Raw genomic sequence first — 22,079 nt, forward strand, 5'->3', positions numbered from 1 at the left:
GCTTTCACCCCTGCTGCCCCCAACTTATGGCGCCCCAGCCTGTCATTCCAGCTCCCACAGCAGCTGGGATCTTCCTGGGTTATGAGTCTCTCTTTACTGGGGTGGGGGGTGGCTGCCTCTGCCACCCCCCTTTTCCCCACGCACCACCCCTTCCCGAGGGCCCGCGATGGAGTGAATTTCCACTCACTGTAGGAGCATGAGTCTGACTTTGCAGGGTGTCTACTGCCACTGGTCTATAGCCACCTGCCCTGTTTGTCAGTACATACCCCTTTGCATGGCTAAATGAAAGACAGCCTGATTGGTGCTTAGGACAGGCTGGTACAGCACCTAGCACAATAGGGCACCTGTAGGGGCTAATGGCAGCAGCAGTCAGGCCTGGCTTATTGGTTTCCCCCAGGCTCCTACAGATGCACAGGAAAGTGGTCGGCTGGCATGGAAACAGGAGGGATGGCCAGTCACTAGGACATTTACCTAAACCTTAGGAGACTAAGGTGGGAGCCCCTGCTCTGCCACAAATTTCCTCCATGCACTTAGGCAACTCACTTAATGTCTCCATGCCTCAGTTTCCCCAGCTGTACAAGGGGAATGGGGGCCAGCAAAGTACCAAGGCTGGCTAGTTAATGCAGCACGACAGCACCCCGCAGTCAAGTCCTTCGTTAAAGAGTTTATTGGAACATATTGTGCGCAAACCTTCATTCCACATTCAGAAAATAATTTACACTTGAGATTATAAATTAATTGCGGGGGGGGGTGCCTTCACAGTGTAAAAATATACAGGACAGACTCAGTCTGCAGGGGCTTCCCTGGTAAGCTCCCAGCATCGTGTTGTGCCATCTAACCCAGCCCCACGCCTTCAAGTGGGAGGGTGCGCAAGCTGAAGAAAGGAGGGTGGCCCGGGACAGAGTTGAAGGGAGAGAGACAGGGAAAAAGTCAAGCCAGAGCAGCGCGAGACCGTTTCCCTTGGCCTACACGCTTCCCTCTGGCCTACGTGCTTAAAGCAAGAAGGACGTGATGGCCCTTTTTAGCTTAGCTGGACGTTCTCTCCCACCCCAGGAGGTCCAAGCCTTCTCCACTAATCTAGACTCTTACAGCAGTTGCTCTGCTGTCAGTTAGCGGTCGCTTCATCGTAGTCAGTGGAAGACTCTTGGTTCACACCAGCCAACCACCAGCCAGAATCTAGCCCTGTGCACTTAGACTGGGCCAAAGGATCTGGTGAACAAGGAGGGCTAGGAAAAGGAGCACAAGCTGCAGTCTGAGCTGGTCATCTCCTAGCAAGATCTCCCCGCAGCTAGCTAAGATCACACAGACCACAGAGGGGATGGAGCGGCATCCGTAGCCCCGCCAGGCTTTGGCACAGGAGCTCCGGCATGAAACGGAAGTTCTTTCCACTTCGGAAGTGTTTGTATGTACACATTATCGATCCGTCACACTAGGTAAAATATACATATATACACACACATACACAAACACACGCTCTACAGCTGTCAGCTCAGGAGATCATTTAAAAACTAATCACAGTGCATAGGACAGAGAGTGTGTTGGGCCCAAGAAATGTTTGATTCTCAAGATAGAGGCAAGAATGTATCGTTCGTCCTCTTCTGCCCAGGGGAAAAGGACCCGCCGCCTTCTCCAGGCCTCACTTCTTATCCAGCTGGCAGTACAGATACATGGATACGACCATGGCTGCAATCTAAAGAGAGGTCAGTAGGTTTAATATCTCCTGTTGCCAGGGAGGCCTTTCCTTCTTTCTCCTCATTGGCTAGACGCAGCCTCTGGATCACGCAACTGTAACCCACTGGTCAGTGTGTCTTGTGCCCCATCGTCCTCCCTCTCCTGTTGCTTCCCCTCAAGACACGTGGGAAACGGGCACTGAGGGTCAAGGCCGGGCGCAGGCAGAGGTTCAAGACTGGCTGTCAGGCTGCCTCGGTGGTTCCCATCCGCCCCAGCTAAGCTGCTACCGCTGCAGTGGGCAAGCAGCCTTGTGCCATGTCCTCAAGTAGCTGCTGTCACCTTTCTTTCTGCCCATTCTTTCCCCCGGCCTCCCCACCTCCTCTTGTTTCGTGGCTCCCCCTCCTTGATCCCAACTCAGGCACCCGGCTCCAGGGTGCCTGGGCTGGGGTTGGAGCCACTGGTGGTCACAGATGCTCTGGCAGCGTGGCCGGGCGCCCCGGGAGCAGAGGAAACAAGCCTGAGCCTGCAGCCCTGAACGAGGAGAGCTCAGAGGTGGAGTCAGCGACTCTAGCCTCTCCCCTCCTGGACGTGCCCCTTGTTTGGAGCAGTGGAGGGGAGACAGTGGGACGGCAGCCGCACAGACCTACGTCCCTGCCTAGGGTGACCAGATGTCCCGATTTTATAGGGACAGTCCTGAATTTTTGGTCTTTTTCTTATATAGGCTCCTATTACCCCCCACCCCGTCCCGATTTTGCTGTCTGGTCACCCTATCCTCACCTAGTTTCTACAGCCAGGAGCCAGCGTGGGACTTACCTCTAACGCACAGATCCCTGCCGCCACGCCCCCCACCACGCCCGCATTCGTGCGAATCTCACTCAGCAGCTGCTGGAAGCAACCCTAAGGGAAAAGGGAAACCAGCTCGGTTAGAAAGAGCCGGAGCCAAGCAAGCAATGGAAGCCAGTTGGAGCAAGGCGGCTGAATGCCCCCTCAGCTGAAGGACACAGCTCCCCTTCCAGTCCACCTGCTGCACTGGGGGTTTGCCAGCACCAAGCGACTAGCTGAGTGCTTCTGAAGGGAGTCCCATGGGGGGTGCTGACGCTGTTGTCTGAGAAGGGAGGGAGTGTGCCCAGCAGTGCCCTGGCGGTATATACCAAGCAGGACACCCATCATATATGGGCACTTCAGGGATCAGTAAGGCTCAGTTCAGCTTCCCAGCTGAGAGGTGGAGTGATTTTTGGGTGCCTAACTAGAAACACCCAGGAAGACTCCAATATTAACAGAAGTCAGGCCGCTTTGGGAGGATTTGATTTGGGCACAGCCTCCCCTCCCCACCCTCCCACTCCCAAATTAAAAGCACCCAGTCTAGATGTCCAAAAATGCACTGGATGGTAATCGCAACAGGGGGTCTGTTCTGCAGCTGAGAATAACTCCAAGCAGAAAACCCATTGCACAAGCACTGACCTAAGTAGGATTTGTACGTCCTACGTGAATATAACGTAGCTGACCCAGCGCTATTCTTTTGTTACACGTGATCTAGAGAGTCTGGTTCCTAAGACAGTCACTAGGAGGGTCAAACAGCGATAGGTTTGAATGCCATATGGTGCATGCATGTGCTGGTTTTAAAGGGGACTCAGCTTCAGAGGAGATCTGGGCCTCGTTTCTGGACCAATGTTATATGCATGTTAAATACTGGAGCAAGTGCATTTGTAATGGTCTGGACAGTTGCTTCTACACACAAATCCCTCCCACTCATCCTTGGTGAGGTCTTCCGTGACCCTATTATTTTTCGGCCAAGTGTCTAAAGAACTTTCGTATCAAGAGAATAAACCTATTAGAATCTATAGACAAAATCCCCTAGACCAGGCCAGAGTTATCTGCAGGGTCAGCCTTCCTCATGTGTACCACCTACAGGCCTCCAAGCCCTTCGCAAGATGTGTCCTCATCCCCATACTTACAGGTAGGGAAGGGACGTAGAGAGGGCAAGTGACTTGGAGAGGGTTGTAGAGCAGGTCAGTTGCAGAGATAGGAACACAGAGATAAGCTCAGGCCCCCAGTGCAGTACAAACCTGCTCCTCCTCTAACTTACGCCAAACTTCTGTGATTCACAAACTAGTCCCACCTCCCTCTCTGATGGGAGGGGGATATCCCCAGATACTCCAAGAGCAGATGTCAGAGAGGGACAGTGGCCTAGTTTCCACAGCAAAACTCACGCCCTTCTAGCCGTGTGGGGTCCTGCAGCTATACGGCAAAAGCTGTTGTGTCTTCATACCTGGACACTGCTGTTGTGTGCAGCTGCCTCGCTGCACGAGCTGTTTACAGGCTTGCAGCAGAACGCTGGGTACGTGTTGTGTTCCTTGTAGTAGTAAGAGTCAGTGAAGTCCGTGTAGTTCATCAAGCCGCAGCATTTCACCTGGGAGGAGGAGAAGGAAGAGAATTGAGAGCAAGGTACAGAACGTGCCCAACGCCTCATGGTTTTGCCATCATGTCCCAACCAGAGACCTCAAAAAGCTCCACGGACAGATTACAAACCAGTTAATCTTGGGGCCTGTCCGTACCCTGCAGTGGTGGATAAAGCCATCTGGGGAGATGGCACAGCCAGTTAGAACAGGATTGGAAGCAATGAGTGACAATGCATCCAGCCGAAACCAGGAGGAAGGCAGAACGTCGTTCCCCAAGCTGGAGCTGGGCCAGGCTTTGGGGTCCAGCCCCGACTCTTGAGAGAAGAGGGGCCTTTGACAACCACAGCTTATCAGAGGCAACTGCAGACTTGTGCATTTTGTCCCAGCGGCGCTTTGTGTTGCCAGAGGGGAGTGGGGTTGGTTCCAGATACTTGTACCCCATGTGCATTTGAAGTTATGTCCACCATCACCCATAGCACAGGAGGGGAAGCTCAGTGGATGGGCTCAGATGGGACCTCTTCTGTCCATCGGCAACCAAAGAGCGGTAGACACAGGGTCTAGGGGACGATCAGAATGAAGGGGGCCGGGCCGGCACGTTTGCTCCTAGCTCAGACTTGGGTGTCAGCTGAGGAGTGTTGACTTTCAGCTTCTCGAACATGCGGTCGAGTGGCTCACACAGGAGCTGTGCTCGCTGAGCAGGCAGAGAAGATCTGTCCCGGGCAGGCAACCCCAGAAGGAGCCAAATCCCAGCTGTCAGGCTCTGGGAAGCTCTTTACAAGGCCCAAGTGTCCAAGACAAAGTCTATTGCCTCATCCTGGGAAGGCTCCCCTCAGTCTCTAACCAGAGAGGCCACTCCCGAGAGAGGTAGCTTGTAAATAAACTGAGGGTTTGTGGCTGGAGGCCCGCGCAGGCCAGCTCACCGTACTCATGGTGGTGTTCCAGATCTGTGTGACTTCAGGAACCTTCCCGTACTGATTCTTCAGCGTCGGAGTCACCGTTGCTTCCAGGATATTCTCCGCCTAGAAGAGAGTTCAGATGCCATCACAGCGGGCATTAGCCCAACGGCCTTGCATGCACGCGGGGAGAGGCCAAGGCTTAATGGGGTGCTTGGAGAATCCTGGCGTCCCTACAGGTACACCAGCAACCTCTGCATTTGGGAGGGGGGCTGCCCTGGCTATACCAGGCAGGTGGGCATGCTGCGGAAGTTTGCTGTGCTGGCCCCTTTCACCAGGAACAGACTCACTGTGCGACAGGTCAAAGAGTTCCCCAGTTACGTAAGACACGTGAGGTCTGTAAGCACGAAGTGAGAACAGGAACGACCGTCCCCGAATGGGTCTGACACCACCCTGGCCTATGGCACAGGACATTCCTGGCATCAGCTCAGGATTGCTGCCACAGAAAGCGGGCCAGAGCTTTCATCTGCTTTGCCATCGCCTGCAGCGTTCGCTTTTCCACCTCCGTTTCAATCCCCAGGACCCACGCTGCAGCGTGCGTGCTACTGATGCTGCAGGGGATGGGGGTGTGTGAATAGACTAAATCCACATCCCCCACCCCAGCCCCTCACCCCCCTACAACAATGGGCAGCATCACCCCCCACCCAGACAGGGCTGCGTCGCACCAGGCCTTGCAACCGCGTGCCAGGCCGTTTTCTGGGCAGGACCGAGAGACTAATTCCCGAGACAGACTAGCCCCAGGGGTAAGGCATTCCCACACAGGGCAAGCTTCCCTCCTGTCCCACTAACACCGTGAGTGAGGCCAGACCCTCATCACCCACTGTTCCACCTGGTCCTCTGAGGAGCTGCTAGTCAATGATAAACTCCCATCAGGGAGGACCGATCTCAGCTCCTCCGGTGTCCCCCTTAGCAGAAGGCCTAAAGTAAAGTCCTTCCAGGAACGGGCAGAGGAGACAGAGCGATCTGTCCCTCCAGGGGACCGTGACCGCCCACCCCCCTCTGACTTACAATAGATGTGTAGACCAGAGCCACCACCGCAGCAGCAATCTCAGCAATGAAGATGATCAGCACGATTGAGAAGAACTAGAGGAGACACAACGCAGAGGTTAGAGACAGGATGGAGTCCGAGTCCATGTAGCTGGGACTGGCCACAACACTGCCAGCTTCCTGGTAATCGCAACAGGGGGTCTGTTCCGCAGCTGAATAACTCCAAGCAGAAAAGGTCAGTGCTAGTGCAATGGGTTAAGTCGGATTTGTACATCCTACGTGAATATAACAAATAGCACTGGGTCAGCTACTTTTGTTACACATGATCTAGAGAGTCTGGTTCCTAAGACAGTCACTAGGAGGGTCAAACAACGATAGGTTTGAACGCCATATAGTGTGTGCATGTGATGGTTTGAAAGGGGACTCTGCTTCAGAGGAGATCTGGGCCTCGTTTCTGGACCAATGTTATATGCACGTTAAATACATTTGTACTCCCAGTGCATTCATAATAGCCTGGACTGTTGTTTCTACACACAAATCCCTCCCACCCATCCCTGGTGAGGTCTTCCATGACCCTATTATTTTTTGGCCAAGTGTCTAAAGAACCTTCGTATAAAGAGAATAAATCTATTAGCAGGGCCGGGTGCAGCCCTGGGGAGAAACTTGGGAGAGGCCAAGCCAGCTTCAGCTAGTTCACAAGCAGGTGACAAAGGGGCCGAGAGATTGTTACCATGGGGATCTCCCAAGACTTGGGCGAGACAGGGTTTACTATCAAGCAGGGAACCTTTCTCCAAAGAAACAAGTCGCTTGCCATGGAGCATGGGATTTTGAGGGGGCCACTCAATACTAATAATATATGGAGATATACCTATCTCCTAGAACTGGAAGGGACCCCAAAAAGTCATGGAGTCCAGCCCCCTGCCTTCACTAGTAGGACCAAGTACTGATTTTGCCCCAGATCCCAAAGTGGCCCCCTCAAGGATTGAACTCACAAGCCTGGGTTTAGCAGGTCAATGCTCAAACCACTGAGCTAGCCCTCCCCAATATTCAGATGTGGATTGAGTGGCCCCATCCTGGGATCAAATCCATCCTGTTTCAAGGCAGTAGCTGTGTTTCCACCATGTCCCGACTGAGGTTGCAAATGCAGATCACTGGCCTGACAGACCTCAACTCCCTACTGGAGGTACAAAGCCCCCTTCTTCCACCATCCTACCCCACCTGCAGCTTGACAAGTGGGCTAGACAGACAGAGCAAGCACAGATTCGCACCACCCAGAGCTGGAGATTTACCATGATCAGGAGGCATTTGCTCTCTTTCTGGGCCCCGCAGCATCCCAGGAAGCCAAGCACCACCAGGATGGCGCCGATGACGATGAGGAAGTAGCTCACGTTCACAAACTGCAAGGTGCTGGACGAGCCAAATATGCTGGAGAACGAGTTCCCGTCCACGGCGACCCAGATCCCGACACCCAGGAGCGTCCCTCCGCCAAGCTAGGAGGCAAGAGGGAGGCGTGTGTTATTTCAGAGGTGGCTTGGGAAGGACTAAGTGACACAGCATCTGGAGCCAGCACCATATTGACGGGAGCTAGAAATGCAAAACCATCCTCTCCTTTCACTTTTAGTTGTGAACGTTCTGATCTCATGCTAACTGCAACTTCCTTCCCCTCTAGCTCACAGGCTAGTCTCCTCTCCCAGGGCTGGCCCTTTCGCAAAACAGAAGAAGGATTCATGGAGCAGATTAGAGGTCTCCTGATTTGGGGGATAATCTCAGATGAGTTAGCAAGGATGGAAAGCGGTGCCATCCAGCTCCCCTAGAGCAACCATAAGCTGCCCATGAAACATGGACAATCCGTCACAGGGCAAGGCCCTGACTACTGGTCTCCATAGAGACAAATCATGTTGTCGATTCACTCAAGTGCACAGGGGAGGGTTCACAGTAGGCAAGGGAGCCAGTGTGATTTGTTTTGGCTCAGAGGCAGGGCTGAGGGCACTGTGTTTTGCACAAAAGAGATTTGGAGACCCCCTGATTAGGCTGGGAACAGCTGTTCAGTCACTGGCTAGGGCCATTTCTGGAACTGGGAGACCCAGGAAAGCTCTGACACAGCATGTGGGTCTCAGAGAACTTCCTGATTTCTACCCCAGGGTCAGTCATTTCCTCTGATTATGCCTGGCACTGGCTGAGGAGATTACAACCTTCTGCTTTCCCAGAACAGGTCTTTGTACTTGCATTCCAGCACAGGGTGAGGCAGATAAACCCTGATAAGAGAATAATGCTTTGCTGGCGGAGTGGGAAGGAGAGCCCAGCCACTGCACCAGCCTCGCCCCCTTCAGTCAGCTCCTTGCCTAGAATGGGGTCATTACAGACAACACATCATGAAGGGCCCCTCACGCCGGACGGAAAGGGTCTGAAGTCAGCGATCGGTACCCAAGAGTGCCACCAATGTTTGCCCTCTCTATCCACCTAGCTACCTCCCTCTCCTCATTTAAATTCCTCCCCAAGTCTCCAATGACACCCTCAGGTGAGTCATCTGCCAGAAGCCCCTGCCAACTCATTCCTCCCTCTCACAGACTAAGGTCAGAACAGACCATCACAATCATCTTGTGTGATCTCCTGCACATCGCAGACCACAGAACCTCACCCACCCACTCCTGAAATAGACCCCAAACTTCTGACTGAGTTACTCATGTCCTCTCATCATGGTTTAAAGACTTTAAGTTATAGAGAATCCACTATTGACAACAGTTTAAACCTGCAAGTGACCCGTGTCCCATGCTGCAGAGGAAGGCAAAACCCCCCCAGGGTCTCTGCCAGTCTGACCCAGGGGGAAATTCCTTCCTGATCCCAAATATAGTGATCAGTTAGATCCTGAGCATGTGGGCAAGACCCAGCAGCCAGACACAGAGCACTCCCCATCTAGTGTCCCATCACCAGCCATTGGAGATATTTGCTGCTAGCTGTCGCAGCTATTGTAGGCAACCTCATCATCCCATCCCCTCCATACACTTATCCAGCTCAATCTTGAAGCCAGTTAGGTGTTCTCCCGGCCTCCCTCCCCCGACCCCCCTTGGAAGACTCTGTTTTCCTCCCAGCACCTTTCGGAACTGGGACCGTCAGAGCAGAGACAACTCCGCAAGAAGCACCACACAGCAGGTCAGATCACTCCAGAGGAGAACAATGTCTCGGGCCTGGAGGGCAGAATCCCCATCCCCGCATCGGCATCCAAGTGAATGAGCATTCTGGAGCCTCCTGTGTTTTGCAGCCATCTTAGGACCTGACTAGCCACAGGCTTCAGCAGAGGTTGGGCCCGCCTCGGCTTTGGGACAAGCCCGGAGACCACACGCACTTCCGCATTCAGAGGCACTGCCCCTTGGATCAGACAAGCTTCCCCCTGTGGGTCCGTGTAGAGAGACAAGGACCTCAGCCCATCTCTGAGGGCCGCAGCAAGAGCAGTTGGGAGAAGAAAGGAAGAATCACACGGGCCAATGAGCTTTCCCGGACTGATCATTCCAGCAACACTGGGCTAGCAGGGATCCAGGCAGGCAGCCTCCCTATCCATATCTCCTAGCCAAGTCCAGGGGGAGAAATACACGGAAGAGAGCTCCTTCCCTCTGGCTGGGAGAACTGCTTCTCCTGTGGGACGCTGCTGGAGCAGAGCAGCTCCACCGTCCCCCCAGCGCCACAGAGACAGCTCCGCCTTTGAACACACGCCAGCTGAGCGAGAACAGGCGGCCTTGTCCACCGGGCGAATGAAGCAGTGTCCTTTGGGGCGGGGGAAACAAAGTCACCAGAGGAGTCACTCGTCACCTCCATTATAACCCCTCACAGCTGAGCTTTTCTCACTGGATCCAGAGCAGAGGAGGATGGAGAAACCCCCCATCGGAGCCACCTGGGAGGGACCTGAGAGGAGCAGAGGCATCAGCCCGTTGGGGGGAAAGAGACGGAACCATTGTTATTGCATCTTTTTGCCAGTCTCACACCCCAGCCTCAAGATTCGGACTTGATGCTATTCATGGTCAGGTGCCCCGGGAACGTAGGGGAAAAGAGTCAGTAATTGGAAAGACGGCAGCAGATGCCAGTAGATCCTCGGGGCCAGTGAGCTACAAACCAGAGCTGGCTGGAAAAAGAATGGGATTCCTTCCCCCCACACTCCTCTGCTGAAAATGTAGACAAAACAGAAGAGTGGGTTTTCTGATGGGTTTCCCCTCCCCCGTCCCCCCCAGGACAGCAGACGCTTCCCCTGGATTTTCAATTAAAGGAGACTTTTCCATTTAAAAAAAAAAGGGGGGGGTTGATAGAAGACTTCTGGCTGGCCCTATAACAACCCCCCACCTGGCAAAGTGAGAGAGACAGAGCATCTCCTGTCCAGCCCGGGAGTCCACCCATTGACAGGGGGAGGCCAGAAGGGGAAAGAAGAGAGGGCAGGACCTTCAGCCTCGCTTTCTCATCCTCCCCAAGTATAACTCGGTGCAGTTCTAATCCTGCCGGCCTCGTCTCGATTCACGAGGGTGGCATCCAACCAACGAGCCCCAAGTCAGAGGGGTCAGAACAGAGCGAAACTGCAGACAACTTTCTAGCCAGCACCTGGCCCCTCTGGCTTTCCAGGGTACCCCACGCAGACGGCAGGGCCAGCAGCCATGAAGGCAGAATCCCAGCTGTAAGGGTTCGTACTGTACCAAGGGAGTCAAAGAGACAGAGAAAATAAAACACACTTCTGTGGTGGTGGAGCTCCCAGGGAGCAGATAGATTTCCACCAGCAGGGTGGCCTGGCTGGATACAGGTTGCAAAGGAGTAAGAGCGTTTGGATGGATCCTGGTGTCACTGCACCCCCTGCTCTCCTTCCAGTGCCATGGGTGCGATTGTCGCCTACGGCGTGGGAGGAGAACAATCAGGGACCGTTGGAGACCGTCTCAGTTCGGAGCCATAATAAGCCGTGGCCCCATCGCCTCAGTTTCCTGGAACTGCTCCAGCAGGTCTTGTTCTGGCCAATTCGGGGGTGGGGGTCTTAGGGAAAGGAGGCTGGTTAGCCCACCCGCGCCCTGGAAAGGATCCTGCTGGAGGATTGGCTTACATGTCCTATGCGGCTAGCTGTCCAATGTAGGTGATCGCCTGAGGCTCTGGTCTACTGGAGGTTGCAGAGGGCAACACGTTCCAGCGTAGAAACTGACTGCTTACAGTCTGACACGATCTGTCTGCATCACAGCCCTGCAGCCACCACGAGAGGTTCGGAGCAAGCCAGTTTGCCAAGCAAGCCCAGACTGAAACACGATCACCTTGGCTGGGACCCTTTAAAACTTAAACCCAGCATTATGCAGTATGGCCAACCTCCAGCATTCAGAGACCACGAGCTAGGCCTACCGCCTGTACTCTAATTAACTCATTAAAACTAGCCGTGCCGATGCTATAGGGCGGGCTGCGTCCGTGCTGCGACGTGCTTGCTGCTCTTCCAGCGAGCTTGCTAGAGGGCAGCTGGCCTGAGTGCGTCCACACGAGATGCCAGTCACCGCCTTGCCCGCTGGGCAGACGCGCACTTCGCCTGAATTCATAAAAAGGAGCATGCCGAGAAAGGGACTCTGGAAAGCATTGCAAACCGCTTGTTCAGCCTAACCCCTGCTGTAGGTTTCATGAGAGGCAGTCACAGTGCTCATCTCAAAGTTCCCCAGGGCCAGCAGAGCTTTGAGAACAAGGGCAGGTTCGTTCTTTTTTAAAAATTATCGGAGTCACTGTTTCTGGACAGTTGCTGGCATTGAAATCTAGCTCCCGCAGAGAAGAGAAACAGCCTGAAACGCAGCAGGTACTTACAAATATGGCCAGGTTAAACAAGATCATCATAACCTTGAGGAAACTGAAACAGCCCATCTTTGCTCCTGAAAAGAAAAGGGAGAGATTAGCAGAGCTCAGATAAATGTGTTAGTCTCCAAGGTGCCACAAGGACTCCTCGTTCTTTCTGCTGATCCAGACTAACACGGCTGCTACTCTGACACCTCTGAGCGAGAAGTTTTAGGGCAGACCCCTGCCTCACACAGCAGTAAGCCCTTTAGCAAGTCCCAGAGACTGCTCAGTTACCTTCCAGGGGTGGGGCTTTTAAACACTGGGGAAGACCCAAACGGCTCCCCTCTGCGGCAGAGAGAAAGAGGAAGCCGAGGCAAATCAATTTCTTTTTGACTGTTGCTCAGAGAGTCTAAGGGAAGTTTCCCAGCCCAGCTGCAGCAGCCCTCAAGTCTCCCCAGCCCCGCTCCCTTCTCAGGGCTTCCCCCTCCCAGGGGCAAAGATCTGAACCTGGCTGTGTTTCTCCTGCCAATCAAGCCCCCCACCTGCAGAAGGGAGGGGTCACACTGGGAATGCAGGGCTCACCTTAGTGATCCAATCCAGAGGGGGGGAAATAAAATCCAAAGCTGCCTCGAGAGCCCAGCCCAGGCACTGCTCCTGTAGCACTGGGAGCCTGTCCTACCTGAGCCAGACCCAGACCTGCTGTCCTTTCACAGGTGCTGTGCCCAGCCTCTTAAGGGAGCCTAAGTGGCAGTTGTCTCCTCCAATCAGAAACTTCCCCCTTCCAGCCCAATCAAATCCCTCAGGGGATGGTCCACTCCTCACAAACTTTTTTTTTAGTAGATTATGGGAGTAGTTGAAGGATTTTCTTTAAGTCCTTGCTGGCCTCTAGCGGCTGCAGCCTGATATTGCCTCCTGCTTGTGGCACCTTAGAGACTAACAAATTTATTTGGGCATAAGCTTTCGCGGGCTAAAACCCACTTCATCAGATGCGTGGAGTGGAAGATACAGTAGGAAAATATATATATGCAGAGAACATGGAAAAAATGGGTGTTGCCATACTAACTGTAACAAGGGTAATTAATTAAGGTGGGCTATTATCAGCAGGAGAAAAAATGTTTGTAGTGATAATCAGGATGGCCCATTTCCAAGTGTTGACAAGAAGGTGTGAATAACAGTAGGGGGGAAAATTAGCATGGAGAAAAAAGTTATACTTTGTGTAATGACCCATCCACTCCCAGTTTTTTATTCAAGCCTAATTTAATGGTGTCCAGTTTGCAAATTAATTCCAATTCTGCAGTTTCTCGTTGGAGTCCGTTTTTGAAGTTTTTTTTGTTGGAGTATTGCGACTTTGCGATCTGTAATTGAGTGACCAGCGAGGCTGACGTGTTTGGACCTAGATTCTCCAAAGAGGTTTAGATTTGATCCTTTCAGCATCTGGGCCACAGAGCTGGGGTTAGAGGGCCTGGTTTTCTGCTACCCACTGTTATTCCTGAAGCTTTGCTAGCCGTGGCGGGATGGTGGGAGTTGTGTTGTTTTCAGCCCAGGAGCCCCACCCATCATTTGACTGTAAATGTGTGAGCGTCTTTTTCAAATCGACAGCGGTCTGTGGGGAGGTGTATGTGATGCAGACTGCGTGTTTCCGTGTGCATGCCCATGAGAGTGTGCGAGGGCATGTTTGCACGATTGTCTGCAGGAGCTTTCATGGGTCCCCAGGCACGTGTGTCGTGTGTGCAGGGTCATGCGTGTGTATGTAACTCACATGCTTGCATTGCAGTGGTGTAAAGCAGCAGTTCTCAAACTTTAACAACCCCGGGACCTCCATTTTGATAAAAAATAATTTGTGGACCCCCAAGTCCCTCCTCAGGCCCCACCCACGTTCCCCCAACCCTCCTTTTCCACATCTCTTTCCACCCCTCCCCTGAGCATGCCCCATCCCCTATCCTCCCCCCTCCCTCCCAGCACCTCCTGCATGATGCTAAACAGCTGTTCCCCGATGTGCAGGACACACTGGGAGGGAGGAGAGGAATTGATCGACACAGCCCGCGGACCCCCTGGAGTACCCTCGCAGACCCCACTTTGAGAAACGCTGGTGTAAAGTAAAGGAAGAACCCATGGAGAGGACCCACAATTCATGTTTTGGGGTCTCTGGCTCAAATCCTCCAAGGTATTGAGCTGCCTGAACAGCGTTCATGTTCTGGGCCGGTGTGCCTTCAGGCTGGAGCCGGTCAGGGGGGCTCTGCTGGTTTCAGAGATCCTAGACTTCAAGGCCAGAAGGGACCATTGTGATCAGCTAGTCTGACCTCCTGTAGAACACAGGCCAGAGAACTGCCCCCAAATAACCCCCAGAGCAGAGCTTTTCGAGAACCATCCAATCTTGATTGAAAAAATTGTCAGTGACGGAGAATCCACCATGACCCTGGCTAAATTGTTCCAATGGCTAATTACTTTCTCCCCTAAGGATTTACACCAATATTCCAGTCTGAATTTGTCTCGTTTCAGCTTTCAGTCACAGGATCGTGGATGGGCCAGCGTCATCCAGAAACTGGAGGCAGGTGGAGGCACTAACTATAGTAATTAGCTACTTGGGTGATTTCCGTTGTGGGCAAGCAGGCTGGCAGGATGCACCCAGTCACTCTTGGAGAGTGGAGCCCATGGAAACCCAAGTTTATAAATAGGAATGGGAGCCAGACTAGACGATTCGGCCATGGCACAGCACAAGCCCCGGATGGCTCTGCCGTATGGGCTGTGTTCCTGGGACGTTTCCAGCTTGTTGGATCTAGCCTGCCAGCTCCCTCAGCCCACAAGAGCAGAGGCCTGGAATTGCTGCAGCCTGTGCACACTGCAGATTGTCATTGCCAGGGCAGTTTGCAGGAGACTGTGGGACTATTGCACTGATGTGCCCTGCAGAGGGGGCTGTTACCAGCTTTGCCCATTACTTTGGGGTACACTCATTTATTAGGGTTACTCTTGGGGGGAGGGGGAGTGTACTTCTATCAATGTGCTGCTTGTGTCACTTGTGTTCCCACACGGAGCTCTGCTTCTCCCTGCTGCAAGTTCCCTCCCAATGGAGCTGTCCTGCAGGACCTGCGTTCCCCAGGGCTGGGTCCTCCAGCACCGAATCAGGTGAACACACACACATTAACAGAGCGCGTCTGAGCGGACCGGGTCAATCAGCACTCCCAAACTGACCCCTTATTGTCCCTGGACTCAGCAGGCTGGATCAAGCAGCGCCTCCAAGCTGCCGCCCTCCTGTGCCCCAGGTTCAGCACGTCCCTACCCCACTTTCACGTTACAATTGTTCTGATAGTAACCCACTTGATCAGCAAACCCCCCAGGGTTTTTGGGCACTGCAGGGATCTTTAGCTTAGGTATGAGGGGCGTTGCTGCAGAGTGAATGGGGAAGCCAAAAACACCCGTGATGGGGGGAGAGAGAGAGAGAGAGAAGCAACCAGCTTAACCATGAAAGTTATTATTGCCAGGTAATAGCCATACAAGGGGAGCCAAACAAAGAGAACAGTGATAATATTAAATCTAACTTAAGTTTGATTACAAAAGTCAGGTTTAGAAAACTGTAACTGATCACACAAGTCAGGGTCAGAGGGCTACACCTGCAGCGTGAGAGATCTGGGTTCCCACTACTCTGTGAAGTGAGTTCGGGGTCTGGTTCTGCTCAATATCTTCATCAATGATTTAGCTAATGGCATAGAGAGGACACTTATCAAGTTTGTGGACGATACCAAGCTGGGAAGGGTTATAAGTGCTTTGGAGGATAGGATTAAAATTCAAAATGATCTGGACAAACAGTGCGAAGTAAATAGGATGAAATTCAATAAGGACAAATGCAAAGTACTCCACTTAGGAAGGAACAATCTGTTGCACACGTACAGAAGGGGAACTGACTGCCTAAGAAGGAGTGTACTGTGGAAAGGGATCTGGGGGTCATAGTGGATCACAAGCTAAATATGATTCAACAGCGTAACACTGTTACAAAAAAAGCAAACATCATTCTGGGATGTATTAGCAGGAGTGTTGTAAGCAAGACACGAGAAGTAATTCTTCCGCTCTATCCATGCTGATTAGGCCTCAACTGGAGTATTGTGTCCAGTTCTGGGCACTACATTTCGGGAAGGATGGGGACAAATTGGAGAAAGTCCAGAGAAGAGCAACAAAAATGATTAAAGATCTAGAAAACGTGACCTATGAGGGAAGATTGAAAAAAATTGAGTTTGTTTAGTCTGGAGAAGAGAAGACTGAGAGGAGACATGAGAACAGTTGCAAGTATGTAAAAGGTTGTTACAAAGAGGGAGAAAAATTGTTCTTCTTAACCTCTGAGGATAGGACAAGAAACAATGGGCTTAAATTGCAGCAAGGGCAGTTTAGGCTGAACATTAGGAAAAACTTCTTATCTATCAGGGTGGTTAAGCACAGGAATAAATTGCCCAGGGAGGTTGTGGATTCTCCATCATTGGGCATTTTTAAGAGCAGGTTAGACAAACACGTGTCAGGGATGGTCTAGATAATACTTAGCCCTGCCTGGAGTGCAGGGAACTAGATTAGATGACTTCTCAAGGTCTCTTCCAGTCCTATGATTCTATGAAGCTTGAATCGATCGGGGTTCCCAGGTGGTGGTGGTAGCAGAGAGTCCAGAGTGCTGGGGACAGGCAGAGCCCCCAGCACAATCAGTCAGAAGAAGATGAAGGCCCAGTGGAACTGACGCAGGTTTTGGACCCAGGCATCAGAGCACTTACTTGAGCGTGGGTGGGGGGGGTTTGTAGGGAAACAACAATGGTTCAAGGGAGACACTAGATTTGTTTATAGGTAAACTGATGGCTCAAGGGAGGATACCACAGTTGTTTTGTTCAGGCTAGACAACAGGAACTGCTCATTCCTGGCTCTGGGCGGTGTCCCTTCCAGGGAGCTCACAATGCAGTTAGGCAGCTTCAGTATTGTGGATCCCAATCAAGGATTTATTACTAGAATTGGTCTGACAACTGCTGAGCTGGGGGTGTGCAGGCGTGAGTTCATTAACAGCTGGAGCAGAGAATTCCCATCATGCACTGCTTCCCGGCTTTTCTGGTCCCAGAGTTCCCTGTGGTTCTTGCCTTGGAATCTCTGTTCTCCTCCGTCTGCTAATGGAGATGCCTCCCTGTCCCATCCTTGATGCAAATGAGGCCAGGGGAGTTTCCTTAATCCTGTCACCCTTATCCGGAGGGGTTTAGGTGTGTCTCCCACGGCCTTTTCATTGCTTTTTGTAAATCCTTCTTCTGATCCGCTTTGGTTCAAGCAGAGGCTGGGGTGGGGAAGGTCTTTCATGAGTCAGACAGGCTGGATACGGTGTCCTGGTTCCCCAAGAACACAGAGCTGATGGGGAACCGGGTGGACGCCATTCCACAGATGGAGAAGGGGAAGTCACCCCAGAGAGGAGCCCCAGGGGAGCGTATGTGCATGTGAAGAATGTATATGCCTCTTTTGAACTTGCGGCAGGAACAAGAACTAAAACATCCCCTCCCCCCCCGCAAAAAAAAGCTGCTGTCAATATTCAGCTAAGCTCAGCCCCTGGGAGACAGTTTCAGGTCTCCGAAATCCTAGGCTAGGGAGGATGGGGGAGGAGATTTAGGAGGATCTCAGCTGGCCATTCCCTCTCCCACCGAAAGGACTTAAAATTCTTTTGTACTTAAAAATTGCCTTCCAGCGGTAAAAGCGCTACCTGAATTGTACCACTAGATGGTGCTCTGGGACCACATTAGAGGGCTTGGGGGGGTCCCATAGGTCACAGCGGGGACTGGGACAGCTGGTTACAGCCCAGAGATCACTGCAGTGGAACCAGGGCAGGGCAAATAGCCCAGGCCCCAGTGGTTGAGAGCCTTTCTCAGGCAGGGAGCTGCAGCCAGCCATGGGATTAACCCCATGTCCACCCAGCAAACTCTGAGCCGATGGAATCGGGGATGTCTGGGGGGAGAGCTGAGCATGCCTAGGAGCCAAACCCTAGGGTGTGCTGCAGCCTCAAGGCATCTTATCACTGCTGAAGCTGTCCTGTGACTGCATGGCTCTAATACACAAGAACAAGCTGCCTAGGGCACCACTGGATGGAATCAGAACTGCTTGACTGAGTGTCATGGGCCCTATATGTCGGATGGAGATTCTCCTTAAAGTTCGAGTGGTGAGGTCCCATCGTTTTGGAAGAGCCAAGGGGCAGGGGGTTGGACTAGATGACCTCCTGAGATCCCTTCCAACCCTTCTATTCTATGATATTCTATAATGCAGGCAAGGTTCTGCAGGTCTAATTCTAGATCCTCTGGAAGGCAAGAGGAAAACCAATACCTTCAAACAGTCAGTCTGTCTGTCTGTCTTTCTGTAAGCCCTAGAGGTGGAGAATTTAGAGAGGTGGAACTCTGCTCCCTCTGTAGGGAAGAAGGTGAAAAGTCAGCCCAGCTTCATTTACATAAATTATAATGTTGCTGACCCATCATTCCACCTGCTGGGTTTTGTTGCTTTAGCTGAAATTTGTTTTGATGCTATAAATAATAATCAAGTATTCATATACCCCTGCCAGGGCAGGGGAATTGTGCCGGGCATGGCCGGGAGAGAGAGGTCACCCTGACTGTACAGGCAGGGGTACCAGCCTACAAGCGCAAGCTCAGGGAGGGGGAAGGGTTGTGTTCTGGAGCACTAGTAGGAAGAGAAGGGACTCTTTCTATGGGGCCTGCTTTGCTCTGAGCTTGTTGCTATAGGAAACAAATCTGTTGGGTAATGATACAGGCAGGTGGACCTGGCTAGTTGTGATGTCACAGTAACCTACAGGGTGGGGCTGAGCTGACCTCAGAGCACCCTGACCCATGAGGCAGGTGGAAGCAGATTAAGTATCACTGCGTGGGAGCCCCAGGTGGGAGCAGGGCCAGGGGTGGGGCTGCCCTCTCCTGACCAGAGGAAACCCACCAAGGAGAACTGCCATTCAACAGGACCGGACCCCACGGCTGGGGTTTGTCTTGGGACTTTCAGGCCTAGGAATCAACTCCCCATTCATCGTTCTCAGTGAGCCATTCACAGGGCCAGCTCCAGACACCAGCAAAGGAAGCAGGTGCTTGGGGTGACCGATGGAAAGGGGTGGCATGTCCGGGTCTTCAGCGGCGGGTCCCTTGCTCCCTCCAGGAGGGAAGGACCCACTGCCAAATTGCCGCTGAAGAATGAAGCGGCGCTGTAGAGCTGCTGACGAAGTGCCGCCAATCACGGCTTTTTTTTTTCTGCTTCGCCATTTGGGGCAGCAAAAAAGCTGGAGCCAGCCCTGGCCATTCATGAGGGGCTCATCCGGGATGGCTGGTTGGAGCTGCCCGATCTGCCAGTTCAGCATTGGCGTAACCGCCCCCTGGCTGCTTTGGATCCAGCTCTGAACCCTGGGCACATGGGTCTCGGTCAGATCCTTTCCTTGTGGGGATGTTTGCACCCATTTACAGGCCGTCTCCTTGGGGTGTCTGCGCAGCGCTCGCCCCAGATCCAGTCTCCAGGGACAGTCCCTTGCTCCACTGGGCCTGTAGCCTCCCTTAACAGCCGGCTACGCCCATATTGGCCTAAAATGCCCAGCGCGCACAGCCAGCCGCTGGCTGCGTGAGCCCTGGGAACTACAGCACAAGAGAGCATCCTGTCCTGGGCTCGTTTCCCCCACCCCCTGCTCACAGCTGGACCCAGTTCTTCCACAGCATGACATCAGCACCCCCTACTGGTGTCCAAGGGTATCGCTCAGCTCCTGCCAGGGGAGTGTCTAACCTCTTCTTGCTCGTTGAACTTAACCCTGTGGGGCATGTCAGTGTCATCCTGGTGTGTGAGCAGCACAGACCCTTCAACATCTGCCGGGGGTTGCCAGCACGTGACTGCTTGGGAGATAAATCCAGAGCTGCTGCACTCACAGGCTCGAGCCAGGAGAAACAGGTGAGTCCTAGCTTATAAGGCCTAGAAAGGGACCACTGTGCAGCCTGTCCTACTGTATAACAGGCCCGTGGGACTTCCCTGAACGAATTCCTGTTTGAACTAGATAAATAGCTTGGGTCTTAAAAGGCGATTTCTGGGGCCTGTGCATTCGCGGCTGGCGTTGCAATCAGAGGCCGACCCTGAGGGGTATCTAGAGGAAGGAGAAGGAGGCGGCGGCCTGGTGGAGCAGGCACTGGTTGGTTTGCAGATGATGGCAGCGGTGGATGTGTGGCAGCCTCACAGAGGACAGTGGGAGAATAGACCTGGGGCAGGGAGACTCAAATAATCAAATCAAATTCATTGTATTAAAAATAAGAATTGGATCGAATCTAATGGGGAAATGCCAAACGATCCATCCAGGGGCGGGTGAGAGTGTACCATTTCGGAGTCGTCTGGACAACTGGGGCACGGTCCTGTTCATTTCTAGGGGAACTGTGCAGTCAAATGCCCCAAATCACCACACTGAGCATGGCCAGGCCTTCAGGTGCTGCGGCTATAATGATAATGCGTTGCAATTTTGGCCATGAGCCCGAGTCTTGGACCAAGATCCTGTGGTGCTAGGTGCTGTACAAACAAAAAGAGAGTCCCTGCCCCCAAGATCTCCCAATAAGTCATTCATGAGTGAGACGTGGAAGTGTCTTGCTAGTTTTAAGGCTTTTAGCCTCGCAAGAAAGCTCCCACCAGGGGCAGCATAACCATAAACTTGCCAGCGGATCTGATTTAATCCAGCAGCCGGCAGGGGCTCCCAGTTCCACGGGCCAGGCTCCTACTGTGTTTTTTATTCAGTAGCCAGCCCTGCCAATGTCCTGGGATCACACCATCCTGGGGGTGACCAAGGAAGACCAGGCCCGGGACAGGAAGGGTACATTTATTCAAGATGGAGGGAGGAGGGAGAAACTCCCCATCAGAGTAAAAATGTCCCCGTGGCTGCATTTCATGCTCCTGCCATGTGTCTTTTCAGCCTCCCTTTAATGTGGCCAGCAGAGCTTCTGATGTGGTTTCTGGAGCTTTGGCACAAAGCTGACTCCACACGGGCTGGCCGCACACGGATCTGCCGAGGGAAGCTGTGTCGGTCAGGAACGAACCCACCGGTGCTCAGATAGGCGAAGAGAAGCCGAGCCCCTCCAGGTAGGACAATCCACCAGTTAAAGAAAGGCATCTTGGGGGCTTTCGCTTGAGCTGTATGTCAGTTAGGCTTGAGGGAGTTTCCGCATCGTTGGCTCTGGCTGCACAGCTGCGAGTGGGAATGGGCTGGCTGTAGATCCGGTTTGGCAATCTCACAATAAATCCTATTATAACGGCCTCCCATTCGCAGGGCCTTTGGTGCTTTTACCTGGGCCACTGGTGGCAGGGGCACTGGAATGGGGGCTCAGGGGACCATGCTTCTCCCCGCCACTTTTTACCAGACGCGATGGGGGGGCGAAGAGGAGCAAGTGGGGGTGGGGTTTTGGGGGAAGAGGCAGCGGGGGGAACTCCGGGTGTGTGTGTGATGCAGGGGTCAGGGCCACGGTTCAGGTGCCTGTGGCTCCCCTACTTTTAGGTGCTTCCACTGCTCCTGGCCAGTGGCACTGGTCTGCCAGCTGCGGCCATGCGATCGATCACCACTGTCATTAGAGGGGAAAGGTGGTCTGGTAGGTGACCCATCAGATTGGGCCTTAAAAGATTTTGGTTGTGCTGCCATCTCGGGCTAGTCGCCTCTTCTGTCCATGCTTCCCCGTACAATGGGGATTGTTGTTTCTGATGGCTCCCAGATTGCGTCTTGTCTATTTACATGGTCAGTAATTTGGGAGCACCGTTTGTCTCTCGCTGTACAATGTCTGGCCTTCAGCCCTCTAGCTCAGGAGTTCTCAACCCTTTTTCATTGGCAGACCGCGAAAACATTTTGAATGGAGGTGTGGACCCCTTTGGAAATCTTAGCCACAGTTTGCAAACCCCCAGGGGTCCGTGGACCACCGATCGAAAATCACTGCTCTAAGTGCTGTTGTGCTAACGTTATCTGACTTTGTCCAGCAGAGGGCAGCAGTGCGCACTTACCCCAGCAGGTTCATTAACAGCCATATAAACAACACCAGCAGCTCCCCCTTGTGGTTGATACAGAGGAGACGTGTGAAAAAACCCTCGGCTGCTGCCCCAAAGGCAGGAAATAACCCCACGGGCCAGGCTGTGGAAAGGCACAGGGTCTGTGAGAAATTCTGGATTTTTTGTCCTGCAGGGCAGATTTGCACTGGGGGAAGTGGTATCATACAGATAATAAATTATATTAACGTACAACCCCCTGAACAGGTCCCATTCTACAAACTTCATGTGACAGGCCAGGCACGGGGCTTAAGGGGATGAG

General features: G+C 52.9%; 1 protein-coding gene across 1 annotated transcript; it reads right to left on the minus strand.

Moving 5' to 3' along the window:
- Positions 1-644: 644 nt before the first annotated feature.
- TSPAN1 (tetraspanin 1) lies at positions 645-12,492 on the minus strand. The gene is made up of 8 exons (XM_030573836.1): positions 12,362-12,492; positions 11,810-11,874; positions 7,300-7,500; positions 6,032-6,106; positions 4,991-5,089; positions 3,941-4,081; positions 2,485-2,568; positions 645-1,690 (listed from the first exon to the last, which is right to left on the minus strand). The coding sequence occupies exons 2-8, from the start codon at positions 11,864-11,866 to the stop codon at positions 1,637-1,639; spliced, it is 711 nt and encodes a 236-aa protein (XP_030429696.1). The 5' UTR covers positions 11,867-11,874; positions 12,362-12,492; the 3' UTR covers positions 645-1,636.
- Positions 12,493-22,079: the final 9,587 nt, after the last annotated feature.

The sequence above is a fragment of the Gopherus evgoodei genome, chromosome 8 (assembly GCF_007399415.2).
Source record: "Gopherus evgoodei ecotype Sinaloan lineage chromosome 8, rGopEvg1_v1.p, whole genome shotgun sequence".
Classification (NCBI taxonomy): Eukaryota; Metazoa; Chordata; order Testudines; family Testudinidae; genus Gopherus; species Gopherus evgoodei.

What these genes read in the sequence shown, in the direction of transcription:
- TSPAN1 (XM_030573836.1), bottom strand. Translation starts at nt 11,866, where the DNA reads ATGGGCTGTTTCAGTTTCCTCAAGGTTATGATGATCTTGTTTAACCTG. An exon ending in GCAAATGCCTCCTGATCATG is followed by an intron (nt 6,107 to 7,299) that starts GTAAATCTCCAG and finishes TGTCTCCTCTAG; the next exon opens with TTCTTCTCAATCGTGCTGAT. An exon ending in GGAACACCACCATGAGTACG is followed by an intron (nt 4,082 to 4,990) that starts GTGAGCTGGCCT and finishes TCCTCCTCCCAG; the next exon opens with GTGAAATGCTGCGGCTTGAT.